Genomic DNA, 19,505 nt, shown 5'->3' with positions numbered 1-19,505 from the left:
TACTGTCTTCTCTAACCTTGCCATACTGCTTACAACCACTAAAGGAGCCTACATGTAATCCAGATCAGGCGTCTGATGCTTAGGAACATCAATTAGCCCCCAGAGTGATGCTTTTTGCCAGGTTCCCATGCTATTTGTCTGGCTGATGACAGCAGGACATCTCGTGTCAGCCAAGAGTATAGAAATAAATGTCTGTATTTAAAGCTGATTCGTGCTTAGGCCTCATCTGTTGGGGCAGCGTGTTGTCTCAGTCCCTGTGTACACCATTCAGCCTGGTGCTATCCCTCTAAATAGAGCCCTATTTAGACCCAGGCCTGCTCTGTTCAGCCATAACACTCAGCTCTGATCCCTCTCCCTGTTCCATAGGCCCCATATACATACACGAAGAGAACCATCCCACCCCCCCCACAGCAACACAGCGCTTCCCCTTCAGCTCACAGTGGTACCGCCCAATCAACCCCATCCCCCATAACACTCAACGGTGCTCACCCCCTCTATCCCCCCCCTTCTCAACGCGATGGTGCGTGCCACGCGTGCGCAGTGCGATCCCGGCGGGGTTGTGTTTACAGCTGAGGAGAGCAGCGGGCAGAGTCAGCCCTGCAGGCCAAGGTACGGCTCAATGGGGGGGCGGAGACCTTTATTTAGGGGGGTGATAGAGAGAGAGCTGCCCCGAATGGCGAAGAATTGTGCTTTTGTGTGTTGTTACGTATGGCTTTGTGTGAGGGAGGCCGTTCTGTGGGGGGGGGGGGGCTCCATCAGGAGAGGGGTGGTCAGCAGGGATAGGGAGGTGACTGTCCCTCTCTACTCGGCTCTTGTGAGGCCCCATCTGTTGTACCGTGTCCAGGTGTGGAGCCCTCAGTACAAGAAAGACATGGAGATTTTGTTAAGGGTCCAGAGGAGGGACAGGAAGATGATCAGGGGGCTGGAGCACCTCCCCTATGAGGACAGGCTGAGGGAGTTGGGTTTGTTCAGCCTGGAGAAGAGAAGGTTGCGGGGTGACCTCATTGCAGCCTTTCAATACCTGAAGGGAACTTACTGCCAGGAGGGGAGGAAACTCTTGGAAAGGGCTGACAATAGCAGGACACGGGGAAATGGTTTGAAGTTAAAAGAGGGAAGATTTAGGTTGGATGTTAGGGGGAAATTCTTCACTAGGAGAGCGGTTAGGCCCTGGAACAGGCTGCACAGGGAGGTTGTGGATGCCCCGTCCTTGGAGGTGTTCAAGGCCAGGTTGGACGGGGCCATGGGCAACCTGATCTATGGGGTCTCTATGGGAATCTATGGGGATCTATGGGGTCTCTATGGGGATCTATGGGGTCTCTATGGGGTCTCCTGGGCAACCTGATGTAGTAAAGGTGTATGTTTGGTGGCCCTGCCAGGCAGGGGGGTTGGAACTACATGATCCTTGAGGTCCCTTCCAACCCGGGTCATTCTGTGATTCTGTATTTTTATGCGTTGACGGTGCCGATTTTAATAACAAAAGCAGAAACAGAGCAACAAGTGCGAATGCTTAATATATTAAACAACAGAAGAAGGCAGGGGAATACCTTCAGGAAAGAGTATTGGGATGCAGAGTATTACAGGGAGCATGTGCTGCCCATAGGCAGACCCAGCCCTCCAAATGTGGCTGCAGCAAGTCCATATGTGTGTAAGGAAAGAAGCAAGAATTGGCTGATGAACCCACCTACGTTTTAAATTTGCTGTGAAACCGATACAGCGCCATTTTTTCTTCTTCTTTTTAATGGGGGTTGAGGGAAAGAAGGTTGGAATAATTTGGAGCTATCAGTTGTATGTTCTTGTCCCCTTATGTTTTCCTCTGTAGAACCTACAGCTGTCTTCCTGCCTGAAGCACGTGCTCACATGTGGTCTCTTGCATAGTCAAGCACACAGCTCACTTCTCTTTTGCCCACCCCTGGGAAGTCTGGGTTTGTTGGCTGCTGATCATAGAGAAAGTGTTTGTAATTCTTCAGTCTGTGTCACTCAAGTGCTTTCAAATTGGGGATTAGCTCACTTAAGACTTAGGAGGACCTAAGAAATTCCATTGGCTTCAATGGGAACTGTCCCTGCAGTTGCAGTCTGTATCGTGGTTCTTCACCTGAGCTCTGAAGATAAGGTGTGTGAAAATGCATTTGCTAAGGAAAGCAAGCTGTACCAATATATAGGTCAGAGATTGCAACCTCTGCAAACCCTCAGTCCTGATGTTCCCTTTGAAGGTGCAGCTTGAGGTTTTCTGGTTCTCTCAGCTTGATTTCCTCTTGGTACATTAGGAAATAGTCTACGTGTGGCAAGAATTCTGACTGGCAAGCCAGACTTATTGCTTGGATTTGCTATGAAGAATGTTACCAATGAGTGTAACAGCTAAAGTAATCCCCTATGTAAAAATGGTCAGTGAAACAGCTGACATGCAGGTAGCATGTGAGTACCATCTGAAAACATTCATCTAATTATCTGTTGTAATTTTCCCCACTTGTGTCAGGTGCTAGATAGCAGGTCTGCTCTATTTTCTTCATGCTTTGGTTGGCTGGGGGTGGTAGTAATGTGTTTTTTATTGCTGCTTGTTGACCTTCAGGTACATACAGGTGTCTCACAAAGAATATGCAGCAGCATAACTTAGCTCAGATGTGTTCTCTGTACCTCATCTTCTCTTTGTTCTTCAGTTTCAGTGCTTACACAGAGGTTGAAGATGGGAGGTGCAGTGAGTGCAGGAGAAGACAACGATGAGTTAATTGATAACCTGAAGGAGGCACAATATATCCGGACAGAGCTGGTAGAGCAGGCGTTCCGTGCCATTGATCGAGCAGACTACTACTTGGAGGAGTTCAAAGACAATGCCTACAAGGACTTGGCGTGGAAGCATGGAAATATTCATCTTTCAGCACCCTGCATTTACTCTGAGGTGATGGAAGCTTTGGATCTGCAGCCAGGGCTGTCATTTTTGAATCTTGGCAGTGGCACTGGCTATCTGAGTTCTATGGTTGGACTCATCTTGGGTAAATAACTTTTCAATCGTGCTAACTATTTTCATCTAGGTTTTTGTTGTGTGATTGTGTGGTTTTGGGTTTGCTAAAGAAAAGCCTTGAAATTAGGAGAGAAGCATTCCTCAAGTAATGAAACAAACTGATATCTAGCAAAGTAAAGAATGCATTGATTCATCTGGCTGATTTATCAGGATTCCATGCAGACTTCTTTCTGGAACTGGGTGGTGTCCAGGTTTCTGTGGCAAGTTGGAGCAGGTGACAGTGCAGTTACACAGGTGACTCTAATGGATTCCTGCAGGACTGAGCACAAACTTTGGTTTCTTGCTGCTTGAGCAAGAGCCCGGCTCAAGACTTCAGGAGCAGGAATAGTGTGTTGTTTAAACTGGGTTTGAGCTTGCCCAGAGAAACCTCTGATTATAGCTGCTCATTGCCTTGTTGTTTGGGTTTTTTTGTGCTGTCCTTTCTAGACTGTAACATATCTGACATCCAGTTTGGGCTCTTATCAATACGTAGGTGGGGAATAGAATGTGTGGAAGCATAGTTAATGCATCAGAACTGGTTTTGTGATCCCCTCTGTAGTAGGTGCAAAGCATCTAAGTAATATTGTACAATAGCAGTTTGTCCTGAAGCATTTCTGAATTCAGTGTTTGTGCTGCTTCTGGCTGCCAGGATAGATAAATGGCTATGGGGTATGTACTGTCCTCTTGTGGGGGTGTCAGGAATTTTAAGCTGCTGGGATGTTTCTTGTCAGGATAGAGCCCCACTCCTCCATCCCAGGGTCTTTTGTGGAGTCACATTTGTGGTTTTCTGCTAGATTTGTTGAGATTACTTTGGTTGCCAATATGTTACCCTGGGAGTTAAGGCTTCCTTCTGGAAAGATTATCAATCAGTTATGAATGTAAAAAGCATGAGTGCTGAATAACATCTATATCTTTCTAATTTATTGCTGTTGTTAATTGAGGTACAACGTATAGTCATTGTTCCTAATTTCTTTGACTTGGAGACCTTTAGCATATTGGAATGGGGGTACAAAACAACATAAAGATTTCAGAAGGATTTATTAAAATATACACTCTATTACTCTATACCTTAGTTTTCCCCCCACCTTATCAGCTTTATAGCAAGTGTTTCTTCACTGTCAGTAATTCCCTCCTACAATGGTCTTTCCTGTGTAGTTAAGACTGAAGATTTAAAGTGGATGGTGCAAAAAACTGTTGCTTACTGTCGGAAATGGAGTGTAGGGTTGTACTTCCCATTGTATTAGTAAGATACCTGGCCCTACACAAGGACTGACTGGCTGCCACTTGGGGATTAATGTGATACAGGAAGTAAGCAAAACTGTGTTAGTTGTGCTGCATTTTATGTTGCCCGTTAGCATTACCTGTTGCCCTTTCTTTTAAATTTTCAGGTCCTTTTGGTGTTAACCATGGTGTGGAGCTTCATTCTGATGTGATTGAATATGCAAAGCAGAAATTGGACTTCTTCATCAAAACAAGTGACAGCTTTGACAAGTAAGAGTTCGGAATGGCCATTTAGTTCCATTTTATGTGTTTGGCTTTAGTTGTGGCAGCTCTGGATTCAGGGTAATCTGAGGATTCTGGCTCCTTAGGATTGTTGAGCTGCAGTGTGTGACCTTCTAAGCTCATATGTGTTATGGGGGAGTTTTAGAGATTGTTGTAGTGTTCCTAACAGCAGTTCTGATGTGACAGAGCTTGGAAGAAGCTGAAAACAGTTACTTATTTTACAATGCAACTACAGACAACAACTTGGAAACTGCAAGTGACAGTAATAATTATGCTTGTGATCTGTGAGTTATCAGAAGAAAATGAACTGATGTTGGTAGTGACCTAATATGTTTAGTATCAGAAGAAGAAAAATGGTATCTTAAAACAAGAAGGTATTTTTATAATGACTAAGTTAGTACTAAAGCTGCTTGGGAATTGATTTATGTTCTCCCTTACAACATCTATTCTGCTGCTGTCAAAATTAATAACTTTCTAGCAGCATAACCATTGCCAACAGCAACCTCAGCAATAAAAGTTGTAGCTGTCTCATTTTTGGATCTTTCTCACAGTTTGTTCAAACATGAAAGGGAAGCATCTCTGGCTACTTGAAAGTTGTCCTGTTGTGGGAGGAAGGAAATTAAAGTCTTCAGTGATGGAATTCAAACTACTCAGTTCTGTGCTGTTCCTGCAGTACTGAAAAGCTGCTGATAAGAGCCATCTTTGCTTGATGCTGGCAGCACACTGAAATTTTTCTGCCTGGAAGGTGCTTGCACATAGATGACTCTGCTTCCCAGGGTCATTTTGCTATTGTTTGAACAGGGAAGGCTTTTCTTTTTTTGGGCAGGCAGTTACAAAGCAAAAGACAGCTGAATTCAGAAATCACTATGACTAGAAAACTGGCGTTGCTGATAGTCTAATAACCCAACAGTCATTATCTGTTAGAACACCATGTGTGGGGACTGTTAGCCAGCTGCTGTGGGGTCTAGCATGGCTGCAAAAGCCAAAAGCTTGAGGAAGTCTTTAGGAGTAAGTAGGTAGTATACGGAGATGCCAGTAGAAGAATATGTGCTGTATCAGCTCTAGAATGTAGGCCTTAAAGCTTAAGTAGGTTTTGGAGCATGTACTGAAAACAGAAGCATTGTAAAATGACTCACTTTCATTGTAAACTCTGTTGAATACCACAAAAGTAATTCATTCACTAAATTGCAATATTCTTGTGTGATATGCATTTTCTTGGTGTGTGTGTTTTTTATTGTTTTAGATTTGAGTTTTGTGAGCCATCTTTTGTTACTGGAAACTGTTTAGAGATTTCCCCAGACTGCACTCAGTATGACCGTGTTTACTGCGGTGCTGGAGTTCAGAAGGAACATGAAGACTACATGAAGAACCTCTTGAAAGTTGGGGGAATTCTCGTCATGCCCCTCGAAGAGAAGGTTGAGTACATTTCTGCCTATTTTTCAGTCATTTTTAATTCTGATCTCAGCTCAGTCAATAATTCTTCCTTTAGTTTTTCAGCAGTGATATGGCAAGAGGCATTTGGTGCGCTGGTTTTCATTCAGAATGGAAGTGGTACTCTGCCCACTTTCTAGTGTTTAAGTTCTACCATGATATTCATAGCAAGTGCTGATCGTTTGTTGTTAATAGCAACTTTATTTCCACACTGCAGCAAAATGTAAGAGGGCTTTGTTCAAGTTACATAATCTAGCATTGTGCTTATGACAAAGTACAAGATTGCTTTTAGAACGTTTTATGTTCTAACTGGCTTATGAAAGAGCTTGTAAGTTGTCCCCATTTACAAGTGTCAGTGGTTTTTAGTAAACTGCGAGTTACTTCCCTGTCTGCAAACTCAGTATGGTAAGTCAGATGATCAGTTTTGGTGTAAAGTCGGGTTATGTCATAAACTTGAACGGTCAAGGTGTTATGTATCTGATGTTCTGCTTCCTGTAAGGTAGCTGGGGTTAACAGCACAGAGCTTCTTCTCATTAAGATGCGTTAGTGGAAGATTTAAGTTGTAACAGAAATTCAGTGAGTTGCTGACTTCCTTTAAGAGAGTGGATGTTCATTTGAGGTTGATGTATTTTCTTACTGGTTGACTGTGGCTGTTCTGATTCAGAACTGGGGGAGAACTGGAAAGCAGGGTGACCCAAACTGCCAGTGCACATATTGCTTTGGGCAAAGCTACCTGGGGCTCATTCCATCAGGAGGACTGAATTTTATGGAGGAAAACAAGCGTTTCCTATTATTACTTAACTTTGTACTGTAGTATTTTCTAGTACCATAGCCACTAGTAGGGTTGATTGTTCATTTTCTGCTTAGAAATCTTACTGTATTTCACACAAAGGACAATGATCTCCTTGTTTTGGTTTAGTTGACTAAGATAACTCGTACTGGTCCTTCTGCGTGGGAAACCAAGAAGATTCTTGCTGTTTCTTTTGCTCCCTTGATTCAGCCCAACCACACGGATTCAGGAAAATCAAGGCTTGTCCACTTGCGTGAGTACAAACGTTCTTGGCTATGGGGGGGGGGGGGGGGGGGGGGGGGGGGCGCGCACACCTATTTCCATGGTTCTTGGGCACTGTGCTGTGAGTGATAAAGAATGCACAAATAGTACCTGTGAACAAATGTTATCCAACCCCAAACAAGTCAGAATTATCCTCAGCCTGGAGCACTTGAGGGATCTAAACTGTAGGATTTTTGATTAGCTGTTTGAAGTGCAGTTGTATGCCATGGCCCCAATCTTCAGATTAAGACTTTGGTGTAAAGCGGCCTCTTAAGAACATGCAAAGACAAAGATACTCATAAAGAGATTAGTCAGGCTTTGTTCTTATTCTGGAAAGGTGTCTTTGTGTGACAAAAAGCAGCTCAGTAAGTGGTCTGTACAGTACCATAAAGTCCCCTAACTCTGCATTTGAGCTTGCTTTGTATGGTGCCTTTGTAGGCAGACATGCGTTGATGCTATATAGGCTGTGTTGTGAATTTACACACTGGCAGCAAACAAGCATAGAAAAATGAAGTTTTCCAAACTATTAATGTGGGAGTTTTTTTTTTTAACACAGTAAATTATTGTATGTTTCTAAAATTACTTTTACCAAATGGTTTCCAGCCAGTCTTCACCCACCAAGTCTGGAACAGCTTTTGATGAGCAGAAATAGTACTTATGTTTTATAAATGAAGAACTTGGCAAAGCTGAAATAAATTCACAATAGGCAAATCATTTCTGGATGAATTGAAGAGACTTCAGGTCTAGATATGTACAGTAGGAAAATATCTGGGTTATTAAGTAGTCACAGTATCGGTAACTAAGTCTGTGTTTTTATAATCTCTGAGATGGGTATCTTAAAATAATTGTGAGGACTTGACATCAAAATACGAAACTCTTCTTTCATCCCATTCTTTCTCTCCAGTTAATGAGAGAAATGCATAATTAAATTTTGGTTGGAAAGCTACAATTCAGTTTACCGGAGTTGACAGGAATTGAATAGAGCTGTTTCTGTAATCGCAGCAGGGAATTCGAGTGGCCTGATTTAATTTGAGCAAATGCAGCTTTTCCTACGAGTGCTCTTGAGGAGACTTTCTCCATATCTGTTCATGGTTTTCGTTTTGTTTTAGCCCCTGTGGCAGTTCGCAGCCTCCAGGATCTGGCTCGAATCGCCATCCGAGGAACCATTAAAAAAATTATCCATCAAGAAACAATGAGCAAAAATGGAAATGGCCTCAAGAACCCCCCTAGATTTAAACGAAGACGTGTGCGTCGCCGGCGCATGGAAACTATTGTTTTCTTGGACAAAGAAGTCTTTGCCAGTCGGATCTCCAACCCATCGGATGATAACAACAACTGTGAGGAGACCGAGGATGAGAGACGAGAAGAGGAAGAAACGAAACCTTCTGAACTAAAGCCAGATCCCCCTGTAAACTTTTTGAGAGAAAAGGTCTTGAGTCTGCCTTTGCCTGATCCCTTGAAATATTACCTGCTTTATTACAGGGAAAAGTAATTTCCTTCTAGGATATGGGAAGTAGGCAGAAAATAAAATACTACTTAGGGCTTGACAAATGTATACCACTTGCTTGCCTGCTAATATGACCACCCAAGGCAGTAGGCTGATTGGGGAATGTGGCTGCTGTATACTTAAACATTATAGCTTTTATTTTTTTTTGTTTTAAGTTTCCTCTTTCTTCTCGGTTGTGTGCTATAGTTTTATTCTACAGCAGGTATTCCTTAGGTAGCAAGTTGGTGAAGTGCTTGGCTGCTTACAGAATGGAGGATTGAATTCCCTGAAACTAACTGCACAGAGATGGCTGCTCTACTGAATTGCAGTTTTTAAATGTTCTTAGATTCTTAAGCAGTTCCCCAAAGACCTTTGCTGTCTGTGCTCTCTCCCATTCTACCTGCCATGTGTTTACCATGGTGTGTGTTCAGTGGAGGATGAAGGTTATTAGCAAAAGCTGACCTGGCAAATCTTTTTCTTCCAGAAAACAAAAGCACAACATTTACAGAAAAGAAGTTCTGGTGTTACTCTTGAGGTGTCCAGATTTTTGAATGCAGAAGGAAGGCATCAGCTCCCCTTTGGTTGGTCTCAGCTTTGCTTTTAATTACATACTGATTTTCAGTAAAAGGTAAAATGTTCTACAGAATATTGGTTTTCTTGATGGGAAACACCTGTTTTAGAGTATTGCATGTGAAATCTTGTTGTTTTTTAAAGCAGTGGAGTCAGGTGAGTAGCGAAGCTGATGAGCTTTGACAGGATGCTCAAGTGTTCAAGGTCATGACTGTTGTCTTCAGAGGTGTTTACAGAGTGATCCTGAATGGGGAAGAGGGTAGGGAGGAGATGGGCAGCAGAGATGGTGAATACCAGCTGTGAAAGCAGAATCTGCAGTTTCTGCAGTGATGTATGAACTAAAATCTGCTTGACTGGAGTGGAGGGCAGAGTTTTAGCCTGGACATGGTTTATATCCTGGGAAAGGAAATGAGCCAAATGGTTCTGAGGAGGATATGTGGAAACTCTGGAACATCAAACTGATGCGGTTCTAACTTAGGTGTTCCTGTGTGCACCCTTGTCATAGCAGGGTGGCTGGAATGCAGCTTGTGTACACGTAGTCCACATACAGTAAGTGGAGTGAGGTTGTCTTGGTAGTTTATTTTATTACTGCAACAAAGAAATAGATGCTTTAACAGACTTGCATCTGTGGGCAGAAGAACAGTGCGGTTCTATGGGTGTGGACTTTTAGTTTTTATTCCTGAGTCTTCCTGTGATGCTGATGGGAGGAGATTCCACGTGTGGGAGGAGAAGTTGATTTGCTTCAGCCTATTTGAGAAGTCTGCATAGACCAGTATAGCCTGGAAAGAAACCCTCGAGCTCATACTGATGTGTAGTACTCCTATAGCTGAGGGTAAAAAACAAAAAGAATGACAACAAAAATAACCCTTAGTAGGTAATGAAGTTATGAAAGATGTTACCCCATCAGAAGTATTTACATTGGTATCACCTTGATATCAATTTTAAGTTGTCTCCTAGTTCCTGAGGAGGAATGAATAAGACTCTTGCCAAAACAGAAATGCTGGATATTGATTAAGTGGTGTTGAGTTGCACAATGTAATGATAGGTAGAGTTTCAAAGTTCTGCGCAGCTTGAAAAATACACAGATTACTCTTAGGTATCAACACAAGCTGGAGAATTTTTCCTCGTTTAATGGGCTTTTCTTTCTTTGAGATTATTATCTGGTAGGTGTGGTGTGGCAGGTGGCCACATGGTGTGAAGCACTTGTAGGCTGTGCTTTGCCTGTAGTGCCCCCAAGCTATCGAATCATCTTTCTTGCTCCTTTGTTTTTCATTGGTTTCTTTTGAGCTGATGGCTTCCTGTGTAAACTTCAAGCACCCATCTCAGGCATCTGGCAACCACAAGGAGTTTCTTTCTGCAGATGAAGATTCTGAGAGTGATGATTAATGGAGGCATAATAGAATCTGCATAAAGTTTTCCTTGCGCTTCCTCAAAGGCTGTCATCTCTGTGTTTGTTAGCTGTTTCTTTACAATAACTGCCATACCAGGTATGCACCTTTCTGTGTGGTGGCACAACTTCCATGCCTCTGCATATTCAAGGTGCGTTTTGCTTCTGGCTGGCAGGTCATCCTTCAGTTTATTAATGGCAGAACTTTTCATGGATGTCTTAAATAAGTTATTTTGAAAACTGGCATCTGAAGTTCAGGTCATGCTAATGAACCTGGCTGAGATTCTGTTAACATTGGACAGTTGAGGGAGAAAGTCTTTTGTTTAGCTCTGTGTTATTATTTTAACCATTTCCCACTTACCAGATTTTCACCAGCTTTGCCTTTGTGTCACACCTGCTACGTTTTCTCAGTATTGGATGAGGTCGAGTAAATAAATATATATACACAAAATATGTTCTCGGTTGTCCCCTTGCCAAAAAAAAAGCCCCCCATATCCAAACAAACTCATAGTAGCAGTTTTCTATGTACTATAGTTGTGAAATAGCATTGCTTATAGTGTGTAAAGGAAGGGGAACTGTAAATGCATTTTCCCTGTGCACAAGCACTTGTACTGTAGTTTTTGTATGTGTTCTTAGTAATTATGGCATCGCTGTTGGTTGTTTTTGTGTGTGGTCTGTAAGCTGTCTAGGAATTTTACCTGCATTGACTGTTTCTTTTTTAGTCTTTGCTTTATTTGTGTGTGACTCCATTTAGGTTTAGACAGCGCAGTAAACTTGGAAAAAAGAAATGGACTTCAAGCTGCTTTAATCACTAGTGTGTAAGCTGAAAAATCTCTGTATGGGAATGGATTGAATTGGCCTGAGGCACATGAAAGTGGTAAAACTTTCTTTAATGCGTGTTTCTGTATCAATAAATTCAGTAAAGACTTTTTAGCCTTCTTAATGTGGCTTTGCATCATGTTGTGATTAGAATACTTTGTAGTTAAGTACTGATTTCCATAATTGAAGGTTAAGACACTAAATGCTAGTTAAGAGCACTTGATCATATGGTGGAGGTGCATAGTTTTTTAGATGACCACCTCAGAATATAATCAAAAGAAACCTGCCCGTCCGATGATTTCCAAGCCTTTATGTAATGGAGTTGTGCAAGATGTATTTCAGAATTAGCATACACAGCACTGGTCTGGATTTTAATAGGATACTTAATGAGTGAGTTCGCTTACCTGGCTGATAGGTTTATAGAGAGCAGAGGTATCAAGAGCTCACTTAGTCTGTTTCTCTGTTTCCAGACGTGTTCTCTAAACCAAATGTGACAAGACCTTGTTTAATGCACTCTCCCTTACCACTGTTTTTGCAACTGCTCTCTTGTGTCCTGTGCTGTGATTTCGTTCTTAATTAATACCAATTCTAGGAGCTTGTTTCAAGGCTTCCTTTTCACTAGCGCTGAGAATAGTGCTTTGGCTCCAGCTGTAACATGGAACTATTCATGACAGCGAATCCAGCTGTTACTAATAGAGTGTATCTGTTGACCTTTATTTCTATGTGATAGTTATTTGTAGACTGTTTCTTCCTGTTGTCTGTGTATACGATAATGTCCTTTTACAAGCTATAAAATGGGAATGGTTCCTGCTTTGGAAAGCTGCAGGTGTGTTGTGTCAGTAGTACCAAGTAGATGAAATTTGTCAAGACAGGTAATGTTTATGTTCACTTCATAGTAAAATATACATCTTGGTTCCCTGGGACGTGATGAAGTCTTCAGGACATGTACTCTGAAATCATTTTGTGGGACAGAAGTGGTAGATGAAGAAAATACAAGGATGTTAAAAGCAAAACAACCCCTAATTTCTGCTGTGTTGGTGTGAAAGTCTTCCTAGCACAGACTAGAAATACTTGAGCAAGGGGCACAAGCGGGAATGTTCAGTCCTGTTGCTTCAGAGTTAACTTTTGGCTCTTGTTCAGAGTTGCACACTCCTTTTTAAACAATTTGTCATGTTAATGCAAAATAAAATGAACTAATGGATGTGTAAGGGAAGTGTGATTGGTAGTGCTTCATAGCATCTCACAGACATCTCATTTGTCATGGAGGGACGGTAAGCAAAGCAGGAAAGGCATCCCCTGACTACAAGCAAAGATCTGCTTCTAAGCAGATTCAGGGTTGCAGAACTTGTATTTTTGCACTCGTTATTCCATTATGTTCACGTGGCTGTTGTTAAATCTGCTGGCTTTACTAATTATCCAAATCTCACAGAATACGTAAACACATATCAGTCCTTCCAGAAGCTGCCACCAACTGCGTGACAACCTGAGCAAAACTGTCAGGTGACTGATGAGTAGCACAGCTCTCCAATGAGCAATGGAAATAAACCTGGAAGGGAATCCTTTTTTATTTGCAGGTGGTCGGTTTATGCTGTGGCACATCACTGAAGGCAGAATCTGTGGACTGTCCAGATGTGCCACAGAAGGTGATGATTGTTCATGTAAGAGCAGGTTGAGTGACCACTAGAGGACAGTGTGCTCAAAACCATGAGCTGGGTGCACAGGGGAGGCGTTGAGAAACATGCCTGCTTTCCTAAGTGATGCCAATGCAAAGAAACAATGGATTTATGGAGTGCTAGATGCAGGAAACTTGCTGCATAATGCCTTTTTCCTAGCTAGAAAAATAAATAGCCTTTACCAGGTTTGATATGCCTGGATACTTAAATTTGTAAGTGATTAGGTATGAGACATCAGCTGCTGTGTGGTGGTAATTCGCCCAAGGTTTGTGTTGACACACAAGTCTAAATACCTGGGAGACTTCTGAGTGAAGTATAACCTTAATATGTTCTGGAAGGTATTGTATAAACTTGGATTTATAGGGTCATTGAGAGGGGGTGGCTGGCAAAAATAACCACATCAAACTACGAAACAACAACAACCCTTTTACTCCAAGTGCTCAAGTGACAAAGTGGCACTGGAACAAGTTGCCCAAGGAGGCTGTGGATGTCCCCTCCATGGAGGCATTTAAGGCCAGGCTGGATGTGGCACTGGGCAGCCTGGGCTGGTGGTTGGTGGCCCTGCATATGGTGGGGGGGCTGAAACCAGACGATCATTATGATCCTTTTCAACCCAGGCCATTCTATGATTCACCCCTCAGTTGCCCCTTTGTTTTTCTAAAGCCCCAGCGTTTCTCTGAGTTACATCTTTGTAATCTGAAACTGCATTAACTATGAAGTCTTTGGTTTAGTATCTGATTAATTTCCTATAGCGTGACAAAATGCATCCAGTCAGGGGATCTTTGGTCTTTATTTCCAGGTTATTTATCTGTATTAGTCTCCCTTTTAAATTCTCTTATCAGTAGCGTTCAAAGTTCCCAGGAGTGATGGGAAATAACACCAGATGTTATACATACATGCAGTAACTGTCCCCAAAGTTGTACTGTGTGCTATGTTTAACAGAGGCTATTTGATATGATGCCAGCCTTAGTTTGCAGTCTGGGCTAAAGCTGAAGTTTGGGCTTAAAAGCTTGACTTCAGGCTGTCAGAATCCCAGTGATCTTTTTTTGGTCATTGTCCATAAAGATGCATTGTGTGGGTTTTTAGATAAACACCTACAGAGTTAACCTGCTGTTTGAGATAAGTAACAAGGCAAGAATAAATAACTACAAATTAGGACTTAATATTTCAACGCTGCAATTAAAGAGGGGTGGGAACAGCCTGATCTGCAGCGATGTACATAATGGCAGAGAGGGTGGGCGGTTGGACTGTCAAACTGCCTTAATTTAATTGCAAACACATGCTGATGAGTCCCCTCCTCCTGGACCTCAGGGCTGGGAAACTTTCTTTTTTGTGTTTGTGTGTGTGTGTCAGCTCCCTGCAGCTCAGAATTGAGGAAAATCCACTGCAGCGAACACCATGCAGATCAAATCTTCAGCTCTTCTGGGCTTTTTGTGTTTTCTCCTCCTGCCTCGTTCCTCCTGTCCATGTCCTCCTCGCTGCCTGTGCTTCAGGACTACAGTAAGATGCATGCATCTGATGTTGGAAACCATCCCTGACATCCCACCTCAGACCAGCATACTGTGAGTAACGGTTTCATTTCGCTGCCTTTCTTATCTGCTTGATGCTGTCCTTGCTGCAGAACTGTCTGCACGTGAATGTTTAGTGAGTTTAGAACATAAGCTGCTGCTTTTGACATTAATTAATTAATGGGGCAGTCAGTTGGGAAAATGCATACTAATAATGCCATAGATTTCCCAATCTATTGGGAAATCAGAGGTCACAAATGAGCTTCTATAAAGGTACACAGTTTACTCTTCAGAAGGTTGTGGGTGTAGGAGAGAGGAAATGCTGCAGGTTGTCTCTATGAGAAATAAACCCAAAAGTTTAATTTTTCATAAATAAAACCCCCTTTTTTTTTCTCTCTAGACTTTTGAGTTTTGGCTTTCCAGTTTCTATCTCAGCTGTGCAAACCAGCTGTAAAGTTTATCGATAAAGCAACAGTTGGGGCATCTCACCTTCACTGAGAAATGAAGATAGACCTGTTGAGTTGGCTGTGCCTTTTGGAGAGGGAGCTGCTGGCTCCATTCAGATGGAGAAGGTGGAGGAAAAAGGCATTAAACACTTGGAGGCTCCTAAATATCTCTTAGTGACTGGTCCAGGAGAGCACTTTCCTGTTGATGTGTGGTAGTAAATCCTATGCTTCTCCTATAAACGTTGCACTAATACTCTTGATGCAGTTTACCTGCTGGCAGCTTGCTGGGACAGGATGCTGGCATGATAACTGTTGCATGCAGGTCTGCTTGGGTGCATGGAGAACACAGAAGTTCTAACAGTAGTGGCACAGTGCAGCTGATATGGTGCAGAATAGAATTCCCTGGAGGCATTCAAGGCCAGGCTGGACGTGGCTCTGGGCAGCCTGGGCTGGTGGCTGGCAACCCTGCACACAGCAGAGGGGTTGAAATGATCATTGTGGTCCTTTTCAACCCAGCCCATTCTATTATATAAATATATATATATATATTATATATAGAATCTGGACTTGCTTTCTCTCTAGACTGGCAATGCTGTGGTTACTGCACAGTGTGATATCATCTGCTTGATGGTTTGTTGCATGCTTTTTGGGTAGTGGCTGTCTGCTCTGCAGTAACTTACAGTCTGAGTGTCCAAATTGTTTCCAAACTTTTTCCCCCCATACAGATTTTTCTGCATCTTTAAGTATTTAATACATGCATACTCTGTTTGTTTTTAGCAAAGCAGTTTGCTGCTGCTTGTTTAAACATATGTCTTACTGGGGAATAATTTGGGTGGTGGTTTTGCTTGTGGGGGGGAACTCATTTCCAAGTTCCATGAAGCTTTATTTTCATTCTTTGTTCTGAACAAGACAAGCATTTGCTGTGGCAATGAATAGCCTGAGTGTGCTTCCTATGAAGATTCCTCGACTGCAGTGGGAGAGAAATGCACTGTGCTCACCAACTTATTTTCAGTACGGGAATGGTGCGTTTCTGAATGATCTCAGACAGCAACAAGCTTTGTTCCTTTATGCTGCAGGGAGTAAGGTGTGACTGCTTATCCATGCAGCTTTAGTAAAAGCACTGGTAGTATCTGTTTGCAATTTAGCTGACATTGAGTTTCTTGTCAGACCCAACCTGGACAGGTGGACAGATTTTGCAGTGCTCTCCCCTGCCATGTCTCATCTACTAACTAGTTTGAATGTGCACTGCTTATAAATGGTCCATGATTTGCATTTGGAAAGCTGGTTTGGTTAGTCGAATGTTGCTAACTATAGCTCTGAATGGGAAACTGTGGTTTTAAGCATTAGCAAAGTCGTGTGGGTGTGCGATATGAAAGCAGTAGTATTTCAATATGAGATGACTGTCTTTATGGGCTGATATTTCTGAGTGGGATTTATGTGGTGTATTCTCTTCTGATTATCTGCATCATTATAAGTAAAACCCATACTGACAATCAGTGATTCCCATAGAGAGTGATGCGAGCTGTTAGCAGATCGTGTGCCTTTGTATGATGTGCAGCAAGCAATGACACTGACTTTCTGCCTGTAAGGATTTGGTGTATGTAAATGCATTTGCCAGCAAGCATCCCATTGTATCCGTTATAAATAGCATTTGAATAATTAAACTTCTTGAATTGTGAAGGATTAAAGAATGTTTCTTAGCCAAGCCCCCAACTGCTCCAGCTTTTTGGTATGTTAATTTTTCTGCTGGAAGGAGGAGAACTGTTCGTTCTCAGTTTGAACACTCAGTGTATAGCAAGAATGGTCTGACCGTAGAGCTATTCCGAGTCAAAAATGTGGGATCGTGATATTTTCCACATTCACCCATTGGTATGAATAGGACCAAGGCTGTGACTGTGGATTCAAACCCCGATCAGAGGCTCCAGCTCTGTTCTCTTGCAGAGCAGCTGCAGCTTCCAGATGAGCATTGCTTTGAAGTTGGAGACTTTCTGACTTCCGTGACTCCGTGCCACCCTCTCCGCAGCGCTCCTTGTGGAGCAGGGAAGTCTCCTTTCCAGCACACGCTGTGCCTCGACCATCCCTGCTGGCGGATGGCCCCCAGGGGTGCTCGCCAGCTGGCGGCCCTTGGAGCAGCCCATGGTCCTCACGGAGCGATGCTGGGGTTGGAATGGGCCCAGCTCTGGGATTGATGAGCTGTTACTGGCTCCTCTTTGGTCGCCATTTTGCTCCTCCCTTCGGAGTCCCAGCTGGGTGCAGCCGAGGACCTGGCCTGGCGTCTGGTTTTAGCAGCAAGCTATTTGTCTTTGGTAACGATGCCTGTTGGTTCTATCCTGGGCAGAGAATAGGACAGCAAGAATGGCTACACGTGTACAGATAAGCTGTAAAAAAAATTCACGATGTTTGAACTGCGAGCATGTTTTGGCTGCTGTTTGTTCAACTGGAACACGATTCTCCAGATGTGATCTGCTGGTTACTGCTGGGATTCACGCCGTTTGTTTAGCCAGCAGCCCAAAGAAGGGAACAGCTGTGAAACATACACTCCGAAAATTTCAATAGGTCTTTAACCTTCAAAGCAGTTTGTTCTACAGAGTGACATTTAAAACAATACACTTTGAAATGTGTGGGCACAGGAGTAGAAGAAATCTATGGAAAGAAGTTCCCCTCTGGCTGGCAGCTAATGGATTGCAATCCAATTATCCGTGGGTTATTCTCCTTTTTGCATTATGCATAGCACATAATGAATGAGCACTTCCAGAGAAACATAGCTGAGGGCACCAGCAAAGACGACGCGGTATCTGGCATCTGAATGCATTGCTGGCATGAGCCGGAGGTGACCCAGTTGCTCACAGACCTGGTTGCTAATTGGGCACTGTGAGCACGGCCAGCTTGATGAGTTTTGTTTCCTGTCATTGCTCTATGTGCTGCGTGGTTGGTGGCTGCTTGTTTCTTCTCCTCTTCCTGCACAGCAGTAGGGAGGGCTGTGCTGGGGCAGGGTGCAGCACTCAGTGTATCTTAGGGAGCATATAAGTGTGAGAGAGAACAACACACGTTTGTGTGGGGAAGGTTCACTAAGAAGATGAGTTCTTGGAAATGCTGCTCCCTTTGTGGTGTCTGTCGTGAGCCTTCAGTTTTTGGGACGCAGAAGGGGATTACTCATTTCCTCTGTGTGTGTGACGGTCATTAAACACACACCCACACATTCTGCTTGTTCCAGGTGTGATCTCTTTCTGATTACCGCTGTAGTATTTTAATCCCCATTAAACCTTTCCGAGGTGACCTAAACCTTCTGTATGTCCTGTTTATAGCAGTCACTTCTTCCCTTCCTGCTTCCTTTCTGAAGGTCTTCAAAGATTATTTCCTTCCTTAGAAGCATTGCAGCATCTTTTGCTCAAACCATCCTAACTCTCAGGGTTGAAGTTACCTCGGCTTTAGAACTCACTGAGCAGTCATGCCCATCATCTGGCCCTTGCATTTGTGCTTTCCCCATCTCCCTTGGCTTCACCGCATCCTTCTTCCCATCCCCAGGACTTTTTGCTGTGCACTTGAACTCAGCTTCCTCAGGGTGGGCTGCAGTATTGGATGAGAGCAGTCAGTGTTGTTCAGTGAAGGAGTTTCTTTGTATTTTGCATAGAGACTTTGATGTTTGTGCTCTTCAGGAGCTAAAAAGCTGGTACCGATGCTACAGGAGACTTTGGGTTGAAGGATGCTATAGCATTTCATTTAAGCTGACGTGTACTACTGCTTTCTGAAGGAGGTATATATATTTCCATGCTCTTTTGCTGCTTCTGCATCAGGGTCAGAATACAGTTCAGGAAGAGGGCAAGTTGTCTTTATTTGATGTGGGCAATATTTTGAATAGAGGAGGCAAAGGAAACACGCATCATGTTAAGAGAGTCCTGCTCTATGCTGACATGAATATCCAAGTATAGATCTAGCTTGTTTGATTAGGATCAGACCTTAATCTCCATGCCAGCTGTTAATACATAATAGCTCGAATTATCTGAGGTTGCCGAGGTCAGCGGTTTGCTGTGCTATCTTCCAACCTGGATGTGTGCAATTGAGTTGGAGGTGTTTGTAGCATCTCCTGTACTGATGAGAGCTGGAGGGGTGTTGAGTGGTAGGAGGGGATACACCAGCAGACACTCTGTCACTGCCTTCAGAAGCCACCCAGAACCACTGCCTGAAACCACTTGTGTGTCTGCTAGCTTGCATGCGCCCCGAACAGTGTGGTAGGCTGAGTGCTGAATTACTGACTGGTTTTTGGCCCAGCTGACAAAGAAGGAGTCCTGAAATGTCTGACCCATCTGTGGGTGCTGAAGTTTCCAAATCTGATTTCAGTAACGTCTGTGGTAAGTTCTTAATTAAAGTCTGGTGTGCCCACTGCTCTGACTTTAGTATATAAGCGCTGCACGGTCTGTTCTGCAGCATGGGGCTCTCTGCATTTATGTGCTCTTTTGTTTCATCCATAATCTTAGTATCTTCTCTATCGCTGTTTCCATGCTGCACATATTTTCACTCCTTGCACAGCTGAAATCTCAGCATCTTAAACCAGTACAAACCAAAATAGCAGAAACTTGGAGTCCCCCCATGGTCTCTTTCCTTCCCTTGCTGCTCAGCTCTCCTTGTAGGGATTTGG

The 19,505-nt window shown here is 43.2% G+C and overlaps 2 protein-coding genes across 6 annotated transcripts in view; both read left to right on the top strand.

Annotated features, from left to right (window-relative positions):
* Nucleotides 1-565: 565 nt before the first annotated feature.
* PCMTD2 (protein-L-isoaspartate (D-aspartate) O-methyltransferase domain containing 2) lies at nucleotides 566-12,450 on the top strand. Of its 3 annotated transcripts, none has more exons than XM_085519702.1 (6): nucleotides 566-609; nucleotides 2,655-2,893; nucleotides 4,384-4,486; nucleotides 5,742-5,913; nucleotides 6,849-6,972; nucleotides 8,090-12,450. In XM_085519702.1, exons 4-6 carry the CDS (start codon nucleotides 5,860-5,862, stop codon nucleotides 8,470-8,472), a joined length of 561 nt encoding a protein of 186 aa, XP_085375828.1. In that variant the 5' UTR covers nucleotides 566-609; nucleotides 2,655-2,893; nucleotides 4,384-4,486; nucleotides 5,742-5,859; the 3' UTR covers nucleotides 8,473-12,450. The 3 variants fall into 3 exon arrangements, with proteins under 3 accessions (XP_085375828.1, XP_015737189.1, XP_032304425.1); XM_015881703.3 differs by having other exon boundaries at nucleotides 2,655-2,987; XM_032448534.2 differs by lacking the exon at nucleotides 566-609 and adding an exon at nucleotides 1,818-2,110 and having other exon boundaries at nucleotides 2,655-2,987.
* A 352-nt stretch (nucleotides 12,451-12,802) lies between these two features.
* LOC107323019 (peroxidasin homolog) overlaps nucleotides 12,803-19,505 on the top strand; it is a 38,047-nt gene continuing 31,344 nt past the window's right edge. For all 3 annotated transcript variants that reach the window (XR_014935790.1, XM_015881701.3, XM_085519699.1), the window contains exon 1: nucleotides 12,803-14,477. Coding sequence is in view for 2 of the 3 variants with exons in the window: in XM_015881701.3 (XP_015737187.1) it covers nucleotides 14,314-14,477 (164 nt within the window). In the remaining variant the exon portion in view is untranslated. The remainder of the gene's footprint in view (nucleotides 14,478-19,505) is intronic.

Source organism: Coturnix japonica, chromosome 19 (assembly GCF_054131305.1).
Source record: "Coturnix japonica strain WE chromosome 19, WE-NBRP24, whole genome shotgun sequence".
Taxonomy (NCBI): Eukaryota; Metazoa; Chordata; class Aves; order Galliformes; family Phasianidae; genus Coturnix; species Coturnix japonica.
This window is presented reverse-complemented; position numbering and strand designations above follow the sequence as displayed.